The sequence below is a fragment of the Limulus polyphemus genome, unplaced genomic scaffold (assembly GCF_000517525.1).
Source record: "Limulus polyphemus unplaced genomic scaffold, Limulus_polyphemus-2.1.2 Scaffold761, whole genome shotgun sequence".
NCBI lineage: Eukaryota > Metazoa > Arthropoda > Merostomata > Xiphosura > Limulidae > Limulus > Limulus polyphemus.
The window spans coordinates 28289-48513 of NW_013666371.1; the positions used below are offsets into that span (position 1 = coordinate 28289).

At 34.7% G+C, this 20225-nt stretch overlaps 1 protein-coding gene across 1 annotated transcript in view; it reads left to right on the top strand.

Annotated features, from left to right (window-relative positions):
• LOC106460376 (serine/threonine-protein kinase NLK-like) overlaps positions 1-20225 on the top strand; it is a 51689-nt gene that overhangs the window by 8252 nt on the left and 23212 nt on the right. Inside the window, exons 2-3 of the mRNA XM_013920069.2 lie at positions 428-557; positions 9093-9148. Coding sequence (XP_013775523.1) covers positions 428-557; positions 9093-9148 — 186 coding nt within the window. The remainder of the gene's footprint in view (positions 1-427; positions 558-9092; positions 9149-20225) is intronic.

The following is a 20225-nucleotide window of genomic DNA, read 5'->3' on the forward strand; positions in this document are numbered from 1 at the left end:
TCTTGTTTTAATTTGAAACTATTCTTCCTACTCTTGTTTTAATTTGAAACTATTCTTCCTACTGTTGTTTTAACTTGAAACTATTCTTCCTACTGTTGCTTTAACTTGAAACTATTCTTCCTACTCTTGTTTTAATTTGAAACTATTCTTCCTACTGTTGTTTTAACTTGAAACTATTCTTCCTACTGTTGTTTTAACTTGAAACTATTTTTCCTACTGTTGTTTTGTTTGAAACTATTTTTCCTACTCTTGTTTTAACTTCAAACTATTCTTCCTACTCTTGTTTTAACTTCAAACTATTCTTCCTACTCTTGTTTTAACTTGGATCTGTGTGTGCAGCAAATATTTTACTTACAAAAGACTCTCAGATTATGATTGTTGTGTCTTGCAAAACGTATTCTGTCTGACCAGTGTAAGTTTCTGTTAGGTCTGTGACTGACCCTCGTGATGGAAAGCGTGTAGCCCTCAAGAAGATGCCGAATGTTTTCCAAAATCTAGTGTCCAGCAAACGAGTTCATAGAGAAATCAAGATGCTTTGTTTCTTCAAACATGAGAATGTGAGTAAGACTTGTAGTGACTACAATAGGTACAGTTATTATGTTTTACTAAAAACTAATATATATATTAATAATAAAGAAATTTGTAATGTATCACCTTAAACTTAGCGTGACAAGGCCACTTCTATAATCTTTTTTCAACATTAATCGTCATATTATGGACAGATTTAAAAAGTATTTTTCCTTTAGCTCTCAAGTTATCGACTGCTTTACATACGTTCGTCACTGGTGGGATCCACATGTTGCATCACACTGGATAGTTTTATGTTTTGTTTTTTACAACACTAACTCTAAAAGACCTAAGTAGGAAAACTGGTTTAACTCAGAAAGTCTTTATGTAAAATACATAGGAAATACCAGTGTTAATTAGTGAGATTAATTGCAATATTGACGGCGTTTTCGTTTAATTTTTTTATGTGACTCAAATGTCGTTGTAGATCCTGTAATGAACATTCATGTACCCACAAACGGATTTAATGGAAAAATAGTTTAGAAAAAAAATGTGTTTAGATATTCAACAGGATCCATTTCTCTTTGTGGTTATTCCATGTTTAATTAGCTATAACAATTTCAACCATATAATGAACTTGATAAATATAATGATATGAACTTTTCTTCCGTGTTATTACATTTATTTTCTTGTAGTTCATTGCTTATCTTTGCATTTTTATTACTTTTTTCTCAAATGAAATAATATTTCACGAGACTAAAAACTACTGTTAACTTTTAACATGCATAGATACATACAAGTGTGGAGATTAAAACGTAATATCAAATTAAAATTAAGGTTGTACGATAGTACGTTTTCACGTGTTTGTAGCTAAGCACAAAGCTCACAATGGGCTATCTGGGCTCTGCCCACCACGGGTAACGAAACCCGATTTCTAGCGTTGTAAGTCCGCAGACATACCGCTGTGCCACTGGGGAGTGTTTTCGAGTGTACTTGTTGTTCTAGTTATTTATTTAATAATCATCTCGGAATTTCTATAACCGAAGTGGTAATGGTGACATTTAATACATTCTTACATAATTAACAACTGGAACGATGTATTGAGTTAAACGCCTTCCAGAAACGAATAAATACAAGAACACCACCAGCATTTTGAAAAATAAATGTTGTAGGATAACAAGCTTCCCCACCAAATGAGAGACAGCGCAACTTGCCAATCCTTTCTTGAATGTTTAAATGACGTCACTTACCAAGCTCCAAGTTGATAAAAACTGAAAAACTGAAGCTGGAGTAGCGCGTATTATACATATATATATAAACAGATTTTAAAGAAACTTCTGTTTGTGTCTAATTTCAACTTCCTTGTGCCAGTGGCTAGCGTTGGATCTACGGGTCCTTCGTTCGCATCCTGTTACTCCCAAGGAAGCAATCGTTCGGGGCCATGGGTGCCTTATAAGGGTGACAGTCAAAGCTCACTATTGCATCAGACAAAAGAAGCTTCCTTTCCTCTAATCTATCAGTTAAAAAGTGGATGTGGCCAGCGCATATAACTCTTGAGCACCCATGCATGAATATCCAAAAATAATCAATTTTCTTGATAACAGTTAGAAGACTAGTTAGCTAGAATTTGATTTTTTTTTATCAAACATCCAAATCACCACTAAACCAAAAAGGTTAATAAAACAATTTAAAGAGGTTGTTTTATCTCACAGATAACACGCATGAAAATCTGTAAATAAGACGTGAACAGGTTACAATAGAAGGAAATTGATTGTTTAACCCTATAACGTCAAGCATTAACACTACGTATATTATAAAAATTGTAAACAGTTATGCTTTACGCTTTGTGTTATTAAATTTACAGATTTTATTGTCTTTTAAGTCAAAATAGACGATGAGCAGTTATTTTTTTTCCTTCTGGGTATAATGGTTAACATGTTTTAAAACTTGTTGCTTCAAGATTATAATTAGGGTCGACCATGGCAGTTTGTAGATCCGTGGTTCACGTCCCGTAACCTAAAAAATAGTACTCTGAACTTTAGAGCTGTGGATGAATGATAAGAGCGACTTTCAAATCCCACTCTTCGAGTAAAATAGCCCACGAGTTAGCGGTGGGTGATGTTAACTAGCTGCCTTCCTTCTAATCTTTCACTTCAAAATTAGGGACGGCTAACTCCGATAGCTCTCCAGCAGCTTTTCGCAAATTTCAACAAACAACAAAATCGTAATTATTTATATATGAGTCGTAATATATCAATCAACTTTTTAGTTACCCATTAAAGAAATTAGGTTTAATCTGCATAAACATAGGTTGAGTGATATATCGTTATTCCGAAACGAAAGCTCTAACGATTTTCTACACCCCTTAAAAGAAACATGCTTAAATATCCGAGAAACGCGAAATTGGTGGGCGTCATGGGTGCAAACATCGAATCAGGAGTAAAAAGAAAAAAGAAAAACAGGTGAAACTGCATAAAATGGAAGAAATGTAGGGTTTTTCAGAACAAAAGATGATATTTATTTCACTCTTCCTGAATAAATCTGTTCTCTTCAGATTATGATGCTAATAATTTCCAAGGTTATTATTGTGCATGGAGATATGAAAACTGATTAATTAATTAATATTTATAATTTTGGAGCTATGATCAGCCATTAAACTTATTAGAACTTGGATAGTTGTGTGTTATAACTGTTTTTTATCTTTAATTCCAGAGTTATAACGTGATACTTGTTTCCGATGTCAGCGGTAGGTTTAAGAACTTACAACGCTAAAATAAAGGGCTTGATTACTCGCGGTTAACATAGCGCATATGGCACATTGTGTGGTTTTTCGCTGAAAGCAACAACAATACAAAGTAATAATGAGTTATTTTTGGCGGATAATCACGAGAAGTCTTTAAGAAGTATGACGTAACCCTGTTTATGCTTCTGGACATAGTATGTAAAGGTGTTTTATTACAACTTGTGTTCCGATTAAAATTATTTTAAAAGTGTAGAATGTTTTCTTAAAAAATAATAGAAGGAAAACCACTTTTTTACGAATCATACGTACGTTTAGATTTAGATTGATGTGTAAAGTACGTAACGACTATCGTGTTGGAGCTGTATAATTAATGTTGATCAGCGTTTTCGCTACTGTGAAAAATAGGCTAAAACTTAAAAAAAAATTAGATCATTCGCATAAAGAGAAAAAGTTTCTATATCGTTCTCATTTTTAACAGTGTCGTAGGATATCCGTTTAGATTTTGTGTTCTTAAGGGTACGATTGTAACTTTAAATAGAACGCTACCAGCAGTAACTAGGTTTGCCTGATACCACTATTGTGATAAGTTAGAAACTGGTATTTCTTTGCATGGGAGGAGATTTTTGCTCCTTTAACCTTAAATCGCTCTATTATCTTATTTCAGTTACTATGTTCTAGTTGAATATTCAAGCTAGTTGAGGCATAGAGTAGTAGTTTTGACCGGAAAGTTTGATTTTAGTTACATGCTTAGATGCTTGTGTATAGACGCCAATCTGCAGTTAAGCCTAGTGTTTTCATACGAAACTGGCTTAGCAAATCTGTAAACTTAGAGATATCTTACGCTTTTCTCGAGACGCATTAATTGAGGGAATAACTGTGTTCATTCGACTAAACGCAGTTCTATCATTTTTCTGTACATCGTAATAATAAATATGTTCATCCTGTACACAGTGTAACGATGTGTAATACGTGTAACATGGTATAGTGTAACACGATATGGTATATCGTGGCACAGTATACTCAATGTGTAGTAACATAGCATGATGTGGTGTAACATTGACCATTTGGTCACAGGTAAGTTTGAAATCTGTCAACATTCTGTGATTGCTTGCCTCTTATCACATTTCATAAATGGCTTGTTGTTTGACTTTGTTTTGTTTTTTAGCACACAATAGTATCACTGAAGCTTTTTGATTCCGTTAGTATCATGAAAAAGCCATTCCAGGTGATCGTGCTAATGGCATTTGACCCCAGCATAATTTTTTCTCACCACACAACAAAATCTAAACCTGTTAAACAGATTCATTCATTGTCGTTCATAACATGGTGCCACTTTTAACCTGGTTATGTTTACTCGAGTACTGTTAGCTTGATTTGGCCAAGGACTGACAGCTGTTTATAGAATTGTCTGATCATTGTTAACGTGACTGATAGACCTGGCTTAGGATTTCATCTGTTATAAATCTGGGCAAGGATTATTAACGTAATTTATGATTAATAACTATTAAATTCAGAGACATTGCTAGGTACTTAAAATATTTGGAGCTTGGGCTCATAGGCGCGGGAATCTTCGGCGTTTCAGTATAATATCGATCATGGTTTTTTTATTTTTATTTTTCAAGACACCAACTGAGGATTCGGGGCACTGACAAATCGAATCGGGGCACGGACTCCGTGTGCCAGCGTCTAGCGACGCCTCTGATTAAATTAGTTTATATGTTGGATCGATGGCCGTTATCATAGTTGAATAGGTTTGGCGAGGACTGGCGTGGTTTATAGTCTGATCGAGGGCTGTTAATGTAGTTCTACAGGTTTGCTAGGGCTGGTGGCGTGGTTTGTAGATATGATCAAATACTGTTAACGTGATTTATAGGTCTGACCGAGGATTATTATTGTAGTTTTACAGGTTTGCAAGGACTGATGGCGTTTTTAGATCTGATCAAATTCTGTTAACGTAGTATATAGACCTGGACGAAAACTTTTAGCTTATGGGTTTCCCAAAGACTGATAATGTAGTTCAAATGTCTTTGTGTGTGTCTGTACAATACTGCTTGAATTTATAGAAACATAATAAAATTATCCTCTTGAATACTCATGAAAATCAGCTTGGAAAGTTAACACCGATTTTTTATATTATTTTTATGTATGTGGGTGTCATATATGATATTTTAGAAAAAGAGGGAATCCTTAGTAGCTACGGCACTTGAAATTCTTTTAAGCAGGATTAGAGTAAATTAATCTCTGAGACATTTTGTCGTTTTCATTAGCTATATTTTTGTGCGCCAACAACACTAAGCGTGGGGCGCGCGTATGCCCGATTCGATTTTATTACTTATCAGGATCTCTACGAGCCTACCCCTCAAATTGAAGTTATTTTAGGCAGGATTAGAGTAAATGAAACTATGAGACCTTGGGCATGGTCAAATACATCAATCGAAAGGGTTTGACCTCTTGAGTCCAAAACTATAACTAGAGCTCAAATCGGCCAAGAGATGGCGAAACTATGAGCTAAATGTTTGTACTTGAAAAAACAAAACAAAAAAACTCGGAGCCGTTCTATGAGCCGCCATGCCGCGGCTAAAAATATAACCAAGAAACTCGTTTGTGGTTTTAGTTTATCATATTTATGATAACCAAATATTTGCTTTTACGGTGACAGGGCTTTCTTTTATCATCCTGTTTTCTATGACAGATTGGTAATTCACTGTTTAAGTATTCCTACAGAATACCCAACCAACACCTTACTTGGCGTGCAAGACGTATTAAAATCAAACAGGTTGTCCAGATACGTAGCGAAAGATAGAGATAACCAGCACGTGGACACATGGACATCACATCCTGAATGTATAGTCCTGTCGTTCAGGCTAAAGAATGATTGCATCGCTCTCTGTATAGTGTGATGTAAAATCGTGACTGGCATGTTCGAGATAGCAAGTGAAAGAACTACCCGGATGTGCGGGTGTAATGAGGACTACGCAGACATGCAATCTTAACAAGTTTCATTAAATTTATTTTCTGTCATATTTCCAGTGTACCATGTAAAAGTGTTCAGAAGAATCCAAAACAAAACAAAGTCGAACTCAATTATGGTTGTACTTTGAACTTAATGTAGATGTTTGTTTCCTATTTCCTAAGTTAGAACTTAGAAAACAGTAACCCTCCCATTCCACCCATGTAGAAGGGACTTGTTCTGTGTGTTTACCATTGTTTTCAGCGCATCTGTGCTAGTGTAATAGCAATTCATGTAAGTAAATAGTACGTATTCCCAACATCAGATGAACAGTTTAATTCATAACTTTGAACTGCTTTGCTGTATATGAAATTCGTTAGAAACGCAAGAAATCGACGGAGCCTTCTCCCTTAGTTAAATCTATTTGCACAATATATTTTAATACTCCCCCCACCCCAAATAACCGAATGAATAAAAGAGAGGTTTTATGAAACGACCTGTGCATAAAATATTTCACAATGTAACCTAAAATTAGAACATATTTAATATATTTATCTGTTATCCGTATTGAGTAATATTTTGTATATCACTTAAATACAGCTACTGTATTTATAGTTTGTGATGTTCCTATTTAACATTGTACACAAAATCAAATGGATTCTAATTAGTTAATGATGCGTTTTTTTTCGTTTAATAAAAAAAAAACAAGCTGAGATTTTATTATTTAACACATAAAAAAGTTGTGTGAAACTTTATAAGTTCCTAATATAAAACAAAATGTACACCAATGTTTTCACAATAAGGGGACGTTAAGAGTCTCTGTCGTTTTATGCAAGACATGATTAATTGAACGTAACGATTTCTTATGCTGCATTGCTCCATCATGTTAGAACAGCTGTGATATTATTACTAACTTGGTGGTGTTGGCACCTTGCAGTACTGCTTGATTTGTTACGTGTTAATAGTTCATGTTAGAACAGCTGTGATATTATTACTGACGTGGTAGTGTTGACACCTTGCAGTACTGCTTGATTTGTTATGTGTTAGAATAGCTGTGATATTATCACTGATTTGACGGTGTTGTCACCTTGCAGTACTGCTTGATTTGTTATGTGTTAATAGTTCATGTTAGAACAGCTGTGATATTATCACTGATTTGACGGTGTTGTCACCTTGCAGTACTGCTTGATTTGTTATGTGTTAATAGTTCATGTTAGAACAGCTGTGATATTATCACTAACTTGGTGGTGTTGACACCTTGCAGTACTGCTTGATTTGTTACATGGTAGAATAGCTGTGATATTATCACTGACTTGGTGGTGTTGTCACCTTGCAGTACTGCTTTATTTGTTACGTGTTAATAGTTCATGTTAGAACAGCTGTGATATTATCACTAACTTGGTGGTGTTGACACCTTGCAGTACTGCTTGATTTGTTACGTCTAAGTATCAATTATTAGTTAGTCACAACCTAAAAGTTGACGGAAAATTTACTACAAACTCGTTTGATGCTGTGTAACTTTGTATCTGTACAAGACATCAAAATCCAGAAGACAGCTTGAGACTGAAGAGGACGCACGAATGTTTCGAAACTAGTTTCTCGGATTTGAAGACTTATGATAGTTTGTACTATTTCTGTTTTGTTTTTTTCTCTAACTGCTTTTCACGACATTGTGTTTTGTATTACCACCATCAGTTGCTTCTAACGATCCTGTGGAACTTAATAAAAGCCTACATTATCAACTTTAAGACATTTCGTTCCTACGTCTATTGACTAGTGTCATATTTATTTCGCCGTGTCGTAGTTAAGACCCTGCTTTCCGAAGGAATGTTGGTTTGGGTTCAGCGTTGAATTATGTTTTAAGTTTTCTACTGAGGTACAGATAATGTAGACCATCATGTTCCTTTCATAAAGCTTAAAGCAGGGGTGGATGATTTTGTCGCGAAATTATTCCTGTTTGTGCGTGTGTGAGGGGGGGGGGGGAGTTGCTACTGCTAAAAGAATTCTTTGTTCCAAAAGAAACAAATGGCCTTACGGTATCGACGGCTTTGTCGCCCGTGTAGCTAGAGGATAGATTCCGCTCGTTACTATGGTGACCTTCACCTTGGTTTAGGCTTCGCGCTAGAAAGAACATCTGTCGTCTGGCCCCTCTGCTAGTCTCCACCTTCCTCTTGATACCGGATAAGTTAGTCGGTGGCCCCAGCGCTTTAGAAAATTCTGAACTGAACACTGTTAATTGTACTGGGCGTCAGTTACTTTACTTTTGAGGTAGCAAGTCACCATTGAAAGAATCCCTGCATGTTACTTAATGTTTTGTTTTATTCCAAGGTGCAGAAAATGGTTTGTAAATTTCTCTGAAAAAATAAAATTTATTTTTGATTGGGTATTATTCATATACAGTTAGAAAGTGAAAACATGTTTTGAGCTTTTCGTGCACCTAATGTTTCTTATACGGGCAATAAAGCCATTTCCTATGTTATCTAAAATCGCAAGACGAAAAATCAACTTTGCAAATGTATATCTTTGTATCAACGCTTTTATATCGTTCCTGTAAAAAAAAATATATGCACATAAAGGTCAATGTTGAGGGCACACACATGTTTATCGCTAGCTTCATTTGGAAAACCTCGGAAAGAGGTCATATCTATCCTGCACATATGACTACTGAAACATGCATTGTTCTCGACGCAGTAAGTAAGCAAGTCTTTATCTTGCTCGCGTTTTTGTTGTTTCTTTACACATAAACTACTTGAACTGTAAAGTTACTGTAACCTTTCGACTTTATATTTTTGAATGGTCATGATCAAGAAGACGAACCAAATTGTGTAATGAGATCTGGTTTGTTACCAGTAGTTTTTTTATTCTAATCATTCTGATTCAACTTTCTTTCAGGTTATGTCGGCGCTCGACATCCTACAGCCGCCTCATATCGACTTCTTCCAAGAAATGTATCCTTTTAACGTTTTACATGGGTTGATTGTTTTAGCATTTAACTTACAAGTTTATTCTCTGGAGCTCTCACATTAAGATTGTTTAGATACGAATAATGGAGCTGTGTGCATTGTTAACTGTATGTGTATTTGTTTTTATAGCAATGTTTATTCTAAAGGTAGATTTTTAAACAAAATAATCACGTCGGAAAAGTTGTCCTTGACTGTTTTGACAGCTAATTAGAAAAGGGATTGAATATTAAAAGTACTTTATATAGTTAAGACAATTGTAAACCCAGTAATTTGGTGATTACATGTATCAGAGTGTATTTTTTATGCCTAGTTTCTTAGAAACACGAGATAAAAGAATAATTATGATATTAGAAAGTCTGAAAACTTGTTATAGTACATGACAAGATAAAGAATTTTAGACCAGAGCTAGACGTCGATAAGTTATTATCGACGTCTAGCTCTGGTCTAAAGCTATTATGATTAAGCAAACTTCGTGATGCGATAAAGAAACAAGAATCGCATACTACGATGAGAGCACCGTTTTATCTATGGAATTAGACAAGTCGAATGGCGGGAAAATTTTCGAAAAATGTACGATAAGACTTAAAATTTAAACTTGTACTTATATCCTATTATCTACAGACACGCCTATTATACAGACTGAAAAGAAGAGTAGAGGGTGTAGCCTACTTTGCCTGGTACAAAGAAGTGCAGCTCAGCTTGCCAGGCACAAGAAGATGTAGCATAGTTTGAATTTATGACATATTGTTTTGGACATGAAATTTCATCTTGAGATGGAAATAGTTACAAGAGCTCTTTAAAGTACAAAAGATGATTGAAGTCTCTCTAATGTGCACAAGATCGTACAGATTAACATCACACTCAGTAAAATTATGTGAACATTTCTGTCAAAATGGCTGAACGGCTCTATAGGGTTGAGGCGTGAAAATATATAACTGTGAGACTCCTTGAAAAACTACTTTGTACATACATTATATTAGCCCTCTATGAATATATATTAAACGATTTGGAAGAGTTTCACTACTACTCCTTATTGGTCAATTCAAGCACGTTAATGCAGTTCCAAAACATCTACCTTCCCATCTAAACTCAATCTTTGTCACTGCCGGACCATGGTTATTTAGGATTTCCTTGAAGCCAGGTTTCTAGCGGAACTTTCCTGCAGTCGTTTTATGACCACTTTCGTGACTATATTTTTGACAACTGTTCCCGTCTACCATTTATCGACTCTAATATTCCTGAGCTTTCCCCATTTTTACCAGCTGACTTTTTCGTTATTTTTTCACGTTTGGTGTCATACTTCACGAGTTTTTTTCTTTGTTTTGGTTTAGTTTGTCCATGTAAAAGGGGCACACCACGATCTGTCACAAATTATTGCCTTGATTTTTACTCTCTCTATCTCTCTCTCTTTTTTTACTTTCATGAACTTTTCTCCCGTTTTCCCTTCAGGCCCCTCATACGTCCTGTTTCCTTCTGTCTTATCTGACGTTTGAGAATGACTATCAAGACCCTAGATGTGTATTGTGAAAGATTGATTTAAACATAATCTAGTCTCAGTAGACGTGGAAAAGTTAGAAAACTATTAACATGAAATTTAGTTTAACGGAAATGGGATAATATCGTGGATCACTTGGCGCAAATAAGCTGTGAAAGTTTTGAAATCGTACAAAACACTTAATCTTGGGCCACTGTTTTTTGTTTGCACCTTCAGATGCAAGCTTTTTTAGCTGTTTGGGTGCATATGTGCTACAGATCTTACTATGCAGGGCGGGGCGCAGCGTGGTGGTTAACGTGTGTGGACGTGAGCCCGAGTCAGGGCTGGATGCACTATAAGAAATTCGGTCAAAGAAGAGTAAATTGAAGAGCTGCCGGGAAGTGATGTTGACTAGCTTCCTTCCCTCTAGTCTATCACTGCGATATTATGGACGGCCATGCTCTGACAGCCCTTGTGTAGACGGTTCTGAAACAAAGAAACTTTACTATGTAATTAAACAAGAAGTCTTACTTTAGAGAAATTCATCCAACGTCTTTAATTTATAAGCTAAATCTGGCAAACGATCGTAAAAGTGATTTGTTTCAAACATAGGAGCAAGTTTTAGTAGCTACCAGTCTACATGTGTGTATCCTTTATTATATGCTTCAGTATGTGTAGAGTTTTTAGTAATTTGTTCTTTCATTTTTGCGTACATATTGACCAACCTAACTTACTATTGTTTGGTTTATACGTATAGAATTCTCAACTAGTTTATATATGTATACACACACACACATATATAATTTTCTTTAAAGTGAGTAACAGTACATAAAGGTTTACTGATATTTTCCTTGTTTGTGCGTTCGAAGTTAAGGGTTGCTGGTTGAGCTTCGGTTAATATACTCACACATTGCCTGGTGTTACAGCGAAAGTTTTCTTTGTGTATTTTCTCCGTGATTTTAGGTCGCTCGCCAGGTGGCAGTTTGAAAATCACTGTGGTTCCGAGGTCATCACACACACACACACACGTGAGCTGTTGCTAAGAGACAGACCATTTCTCAGCAGCTTAAGCGTTCATTACTAAATTTTCCGATTACTGTTGAAACTACGCGCTGTCTGTACATGAGATAAACGGCAGCGATGATTTTAACTACACTCAGAGACAGGCGTATAAAACGATATTTATAAACTGAGAAAACGGCCTTTTTGTTTCACTTCAAAGCGATCTGTTGTTAAAACATAGAGGTTTTGGGTTGTTTATCAGATACCAGAAGGAGCATGTGTGTGTTTGATTATAAATGTAGCCATATGCCTTATGTTGCCCTATAGATATATGGTTGTGATAACAAACGTCTGTATTTGATGTTGTTAATCAATAGTATATTGAAAAAGGAACACTTTAAGAAAGTTTGTATTTTTAACTTTACAAGATACCAGTTTATTCAACACTTAATATAATAACATGACTTATCGACTTGTTAGCACACTTTGTAAAAAATATGAAGCGTTTTTAGTTACCTCTAGCCACAATGTGATGAGCAGGGCCATAGTCAGTGATATGCCTACAAAAATGTCACCCTCCCCCCGAAAAAGAATGCCAATCCCAACACTTTGTTTAAATTATGTTTAACATTTTGGGTGTTTTCTTTTTCTAGAAAAATGAGCTCTTGACTTTTCAAAAAATTCGATAAGAGAGCCATCTCCATTACAAAACATACTTCAAAATACGATATACTAATATAGTAAAATATAATACTTGAAAGATATGTATGTGCATAATATATAATAAATATGTATATTCTATTAATACGGAATGCTTTAGAAAATTACTTTTTTCTCTTTTCTCCTTTTTTGTCTGTCAGTTAAGCTGTATTTCAGACCAGTTGTTACTATTTACAAAGTATTTTATGTGCATCAGTACCAAAAATATTATTTAGGTTATATGAAACATGGTCATAAAAATTAACATATTCATCTGATACTGTTGTTAAAGTTGTACCAACTGCATAGTAATGGGTTTTGTTTGACGAATAATCATTTTACGTGTAGCGCGAGCTCCCACCAAGGTTGTTTGTATTTTGTTTTGTTGGTTGTTTGTTTGAAGTTAAGAAAAAAGCTACACATTGGACTATCTGTGCTCTGCCCACCACGGGTATCGAAACACGGTTTCTAGCGTTGTAACTCCACAGACATATCGCTGTGCCACTGGCAGGTTTGTTTGTATTAATAGCGTGATAACGAGTTTTGTCAAAACAAATAACATAATTAACTGATTCATATGATATGAAACGCCTGTGCTGGCAAAAGGGGATTTATAGCTTAGCGGTTACATGGCAATAAGATTGATAATACTGTTTAGTAAATCTTTACTTACTTGACCTATGTAATTTTTCCAACTGCATACAGAATGTGCCGCACTTTGTTGCCGATGAGGCCTTTCTCACAATACCAGAACTCATCAGGTCGGCTTGGCATGCAACACACAAAGCCTCGCACTATTTGCATCCGTCACTTTTGAAATATGAATTAATATGAAGTGTAAGCCCTGCGTCTGATGAAGCCTAATCTAGAGATTGCATCCCTCTTAATTAGTCCATTGCGAATTTCCAGTAAGAAGTGTATAAAAAAAGACATTTTGTTTGTCTGCCAAATCTTTGCTTATTCTTTTAAAATATTATATTCTATAGTTATACATAATTCGTTCCATAATACTTTAAAATCAGTGTGACGCTCGATTCCAACTAAAATGTGTCTGTTGTTATGATCTGAGTGCTTTTTTAAAGCTGGCGAATCACTATTATAATTAATTATACTTGTGTTAAGACAGTCAATATCAAGCCGATTATATTTTTAACACCACATTCTTTATGTAGTTCCTTATGAATTTTCAAGAATTAGAAGGGTGCATAACAATAATATTTCAACCACACTATGTTCTCTATATCCATTGCCGAAGACGCGTTTCACTCAACCCAGAGCTCATCAGGCCGGCTGATACTAAATAAAGAATGTAGTGTTAAACAAGATAATCTGCCTAATACTATATCTTGTGACAAATATAATTAATTGACATTTTTCTATGTTGAAGATGAAGTTTGCTTAAGATAGTTGTACTTGTTTTTTACTAACCCTTGAAGGGTAGTGTGACTACTCGGTTCCAAAGAAAATTTGTTTGTGTTGTAGTTGAAGTATTCTTATATAGTTATTCTTCCTTGTTAGTCTAACGAGTATTGTTAGTCGTTCCATAACACTTGAAGTGTGAGCCAACAATGTCTCAACAGTAAGTGTGAAACCTTTTAACGCTAAAAACAGGATTTCAATACTTGTGGTGAGGAAAGCATTGATAGTCTATTGTGTAGCTTTGTGGTCAATCACAAACAAACAAACAAACATTTGACGTGCAGTGTGAAGCTCCCCTCCAACTAAAAAGTTTTTGTTATTGTTCAGTATTCTTAATATATTTATACTTGAATCCCGTTATTTATTATTGTTACTAGCATATAGCCCCGAAAGTACTATCATCCCCACCCCTTAATATACCCTAACCTCATATTTCATGGGTAATTGAAATAAATTTTGCAAAATCAAGTTTTACCAACAAAGAGGCAGAAAAGTGCAGTGGAGGCAGTCAAACGTCGGTAAATTCCTTTGTGAGCCAATCAAAATTAAGATCATTCATGAAATGAATTCGTGGCGTATTCATAGAATAATTATTGGTATAAATCAATTAGATTAACAACTTCTAATACATAGAAAAGCCAGTGTGTTTTGGTAACAACAAATATCTTATTTAGCTGATGTTGTCGCCAAGCTGTTGTTAAACTTGTACCAAGCTGGCGAATCATAGTTATAATTAATTATACTTGTCATAAGACGGTCAATACGAAGCCGATTATTATTTTTAACACTGCATTCGTTATTTATTCTTTTAAACACTAATATTATATTCTCTAGTTATACTTACTTCTCACTAACGCGTTTTGTATATATATATATCAATACTTTAAACATTAGTTGTATTACTCGGGAAGAAATGCAAAAGGTAATACCAGAACACCGTGTATTAACAATGGAATATTCTATGTAGTACCTAGGAATGTAACCATGTGATATAATACAAGACAGTGTGTGCATGTATAATGGATATTATAGTTCGACACTTTCGTCTGTTTTTGTGTGTGTGTGTGTGTGTGTGAAAACAACAACATATGTTGGGATTTTTGTGTTGGTGCTGTTTTGTCTTTCAGTCACGTGTTCGGAATTGTTGCTTGACATTGATCTTTATACATGTGTTTTCATGAACTGTCTCTCGCGAACACACAATTTGCCAGAACTTTTCAGTTGCAAGCACTTAAAGATAAAAACCGGGAGATGTAAAACAATGATCCGAACAGTAATAGAGTTCAGGTTCTAGGATTGTACCAGACATAAAGTCTTATAAAGGTAACTATTCAGGAAAGAAACATTCACGTGTTCTCAATAGACTTAAGAGTGCAGGTGTTGGCAAATGGGGTTATGTAGAGAATAGGCAGAAGTGCCACTGTATTGCATTAACTTTGTACCGCTAAGTTAGTGGCGCCACCAAGTGGTCAGCTATGTACAAGAAAATTGTGTGTTTGATTACAAGGTTACTTTTTCAATAAGTGTTGTCAGTGTTTAGACTAACTGCTTCATGAAGAATTTTAGAATGTAAATAGTTAATAATGTATTCCGATCAGAGGAAATGCTTTTATTATACTTTATCATTTTATTGTCATATCAAAGGAGAAAAAGACATAAGACTTGCTTACGCTCTTTTTTAATCTTCAAATGAGGGACCAGCTTAAAATCAAATGACATTTTTAAAGTTTCCATATTTTCCTTCCATAATTATTAATTACAATATTGATTATGGATATTTGACAAATTTGTAAAAATATACATTTTCTACAGTTTTTGTACAGTTCTCCAGCTGTTTTACTTCGAATATTTTGAAAACTTTGAGCCAATTTTTAATTCTGAAACAGTATTAGGCTTTCACAAAACTTTCTGATATTACAATTAAGTTTGGTATAGGTCAGGCTTAGTTTATATGCAAAATATTAAGAGGTATAACACAGTATATAATTATATAGAACTGAACAGATCTGTTTACATTTTTTAATATTTTGGAAATCGAAAAAAAAAAAAGAAGATAGTATTTGCTTTCTAACATAGGCATTTTTACATTTAGAGCCGCAAAGGCTGCCATTTTGTATGGGTGTCAGTAATAGTGTTAATGCCGACTATTGGAAGCCAGTACATCAGCACTATTTTTCTAATGTTAAAGAGTGGCACTGCCTATCAACACTTCCTGATGGGTAGGCAAATTTACTGTACTACCAGAGAAGAAGAAAAACTGTCCTTTAGGCAGTATAGGTATCAAGAAGATTTTATTACTGAACCAATACACAATATTAGAAGCAACAGCACAATAAAGCATTGTTTATAATTATGATGAATGTGACATTACGAACCCAAACTTTTCTGACAAACTGGCTGACAGCGGCCCAATGATTATCGTGCCAGACGGTGGATCTGAGGTTCCGTAGTTCTCGCCCTGTCCACAGATATGAAAGAGAATGCGGCCGTAAGTGCGTTATAAGAGTGAAGATCAAATCCCACTATTCAATCTGACAACACTATGCAAAAAGTTGGTGGTGTTGACTAGCTGCCTACACTACCCTATAATCCATAATCTTAAAATTAGAGATGGATAAAGCAGATACAATGGTTACAATAAGAGGATAAACCAACACGTGAAAATCGAAACAAATTAATCAAGTAAGTTTAATTCAAGCGTCCATATTCTTGTAATTTTATTTTCGGTGGCAACGACCAGACTCTTAGTCATAAATACACAGGTAACATATATTTTCAAACTTATTTTAGCATTCTTATCTTTTATATATTTTTTCAAATTATTATTAAACCTGTTAGTACCCTTGCTGTATCGTATAATGGGGTTGCGTTTCACCCCACACCAAAAATACATTAAATTGTAATTAGATTGCCAATATATCTGTGTGCATTTAAAGTAAATAACTTATGAACGATTCCATAGAATATTGTTCATTTTGTTATGTTTTGGTAGTGTTAATAAAGGAATAATAAAAAAATATCAGATATTAATGCCTGATATCGCTTTACTTACAAAAAAAAAGATTAAAAACGTAAAATTATTATTCATTATCTAAACAACTGCCTGTGAATTATTTTGAATTAAAAACATCATTTGTTGGTTAACATGAATGCAAATGCCTTAAATTTAATCTATCCTAAGTGCTTATTCAGAATATTCTGTATTTGATACAATCGTTTGATACTGAAAGCAATAAACTTGACTGTGATCTGAGCACTGTGTTCTGACTGTCTTCAAGCTGATCACTCTCACTATTGTCCTCAGGTTTACTACTACTGGGACAGTCAGCCAACATCTGCCTAATTCTCTTGCCTTCACTGTCGCCATTCATCTGCAATTTAATAACAATTAATAATTTGCCCTCATAAAAACCTAGTACTCTCCAAACATCTTTGCTGGAGCAAATATTGTTTCATATTTGGCATGTATGTGCTCTAAAAATTCTTATTGTATCATAATTGACAAATAATAGAGAGATAGTTAATCCGGTAAAACATACCTTAGTTTAGTACCGTGGGGTATTTTGCTCCCCAAGCAACAAGAAACCACGTGTTGCTCTCATCTCAACCGGAGTAGAAATGGGAGAAACTAGGTGTGTACTCTATCGGCAGCTTAGGAAGCTACCGGGAACAGTAAAGGCCTCAGTGCTCCCATCTGTTTGTGAGTTTGGGGTACGAACATAGGGTTCAGGTTTTAACAGTTTCTATCAACAAAACAACTTAAGGGTTTATAAATTTCCACTGGTTTTTATGAATCAACTGTTCTATTTACGCTTTTGGTAGAAAATAAAAATTCATTTACACATCTGTTTGCTATATAAATTATGTATGTTGTAGTTCACTGCGAAATTAAACTGCTGTATGGCTCTCTTGTATTTAAAACTCAACATTATTTAGTTTTAAAACATACCTTAACAATTTGTCAGTTTAAAATCGCATTAAATGAAAAAGGGGATTAACGTATCATCCAGGTCATTTTCTGCAACTTTGTTATATTTTAGATATCTTGACGATTTATGATTAATCGACTAATTACTGTAATGCATATTATTCTATTTCACTGTTATGTATGCAGGACTTCAATTCGAGCCTGGTAATTATTTTCATAATTTAGGTACTTGGATCTTTGATGTTCAGGATTAAACAAACACCTAGTTTACTTGGGATTCCTCTTTATTATTTGCCCCCCAGTAGCACAGCGGTATGTGTGTAGACTTACAACGCTAGAATCCGGGTTTCGATACCCGTGGTGGGCAGAGCACAGATAGCCCATTGTGTAGCTTTGTGCTTAATTACAAAATAAACAAACAAACAATCCTCTTTATTACATTTAAAGATTTTCTCGAAGCATTTTTTTCTCTCTCAGATAACTGGCTCTTTTAATACTGTCTCGTTGAGCCATACTAGTTCTTTATGACATGTTTCAAGACCAGTTTAGTTCTTAATTTAACATAAAAACGTTGTACGTCTTTTCCGTAAAGATTTATAAGCGTGTACTGACTGGAGCGTCTGTTTCTAGATTCGACATGACGCACACACTTTACCATAGATATTTTACCAAAAACATTCTTCCTGTTAGGGCAGATTTCTGCTTAGGTCGACAATAACTAGCAGCTGTTTTAAATGTGTTGCCGTATTTCGCTGACAGCCTCTTGTTTCGCGAGTTCTGTTTACATATACATCAGCTTGTAATGTTGTATGTATTAATGTAAATCTGTATGTATGCAACCTATATTTTATATTGGTGTTTTTCACGTCATCATTGTCTGCACAGAATTGCTTATTTACGTGTGTATTGAGAGTTCATAGTTACATGGTACGAATTGCAAACTTGTTTTTATATACAATTGTGTAGCCCACTTTTGCTTTCATGGTTACTGTAAGCTTATGGAAAATAACCCAGTTTTTGGACTCCTTTATCGGTATTGTAACCAAGTTTCTATGCTGGGTTTAATGCTCGAACCATTATTAATGCCACAAAAATTTTTGCTGTAGACTTTCAACCCATTGTTTAACAGTTAGACAAAATTTTATGTTTGTATTTTCTGTAGACGAACTCAGAAACGAGTGTTCAGCTTAACGTCAGGCATTTTTCTACTTTGTAGACGAACTTAAGAAACTACTGTTGAAAATGTTAACTGTGTTCATATTTGTGGTGTCGTTAGTGGGTGGACTTCCAAACCCCTGTTGGTACCGTTTTGACTTGGTTGGCCCTTCTGTAGCAAAAATGTATGTATTTAATAAGCATGAACATTTTTCAGTATAGGAGGATCAGATGGAATATGGCGTGTGCTATATTTTAAAGATCACGTGTAAAAAGGACGATTACTACATCGCTTTTGATGTGGGAAGACCTTATAATTTATTTAACGAGGTCAAGGATTGTAGCCTCTACATTCAGGTCCGATGGTAACATGTGTTACAATACTTACATGCATATACACGTATGGGTATTCACACACATCACATGTACTTTCAGACAGTACGTTATATTAGAATATGAACTGGTCATATATTTCTAATCTAGTTGATAAACACAAGTTTCTGTGTTATTATTATATTAATTTTTCTTAACATGTAAGATGTAGTTTTTCTTCTAATCCAAGCTTTTGGTCTTGTTATTCTGAGTCTCGTAGTAGTAATAACATGTCATCTAATATAACATAATGTTTTGGGACAACATGGGACCTATTGGTCCATCCTCTAAACTAAAAATATTAATAAATAAATAAAAAAATATTAAAGCCAGCCCTTATCAAGCTTTCTCTTAAACTCACTTAAATTTACTGCCTCTACACCATTCCAAAGGCCAACCACCATGTTAGAAAAATAAAACTGAAAAATAAAAAAGCTAAAGATGACTCCTACCCTGCCAAAATTTATATTTGTGTCCCCTAGTTCTACTATTGTCACTGTTAAATATGAAAAAAGATGATGCATCAACACTATCAATTCCCTTTACAATCTTAAACACCTCAATCAGATCCCCTCTAACTCATCTTTTTTTGAGAGAAAACAATTTGAGAGATTTCAACCTCTCTTCCTTTGACAACCCCTCCATCCCAGGCACCACCCTAGTAACCCTTCTCTGAACCCTTTTCAACAATACAATGTCTTTCCTAAGGTAAGGAGCCTAAGACTTAACACAACAAATTATAACCTCTTTAGACTTCTATTCAATATTTCTGTAGATACAACCTAAAATCCTATTTGCCCAACCACTAGCAACAACACACTGCTTGGATGGCTTTAGAGACTGATCAACTACACAGGCCTGCAAACTTAAACTTCATAAAAGTTGTTTTGGTTTTAATAAACGGTTTTCCATAATTCAGCTATGCAGATTTTGAAAAGAATATTAATTTTTTTTCTATCACGTAAGGATTTTTTACAAATCAGGAAGAAGAAAAAATAACTTTTACTTGGATC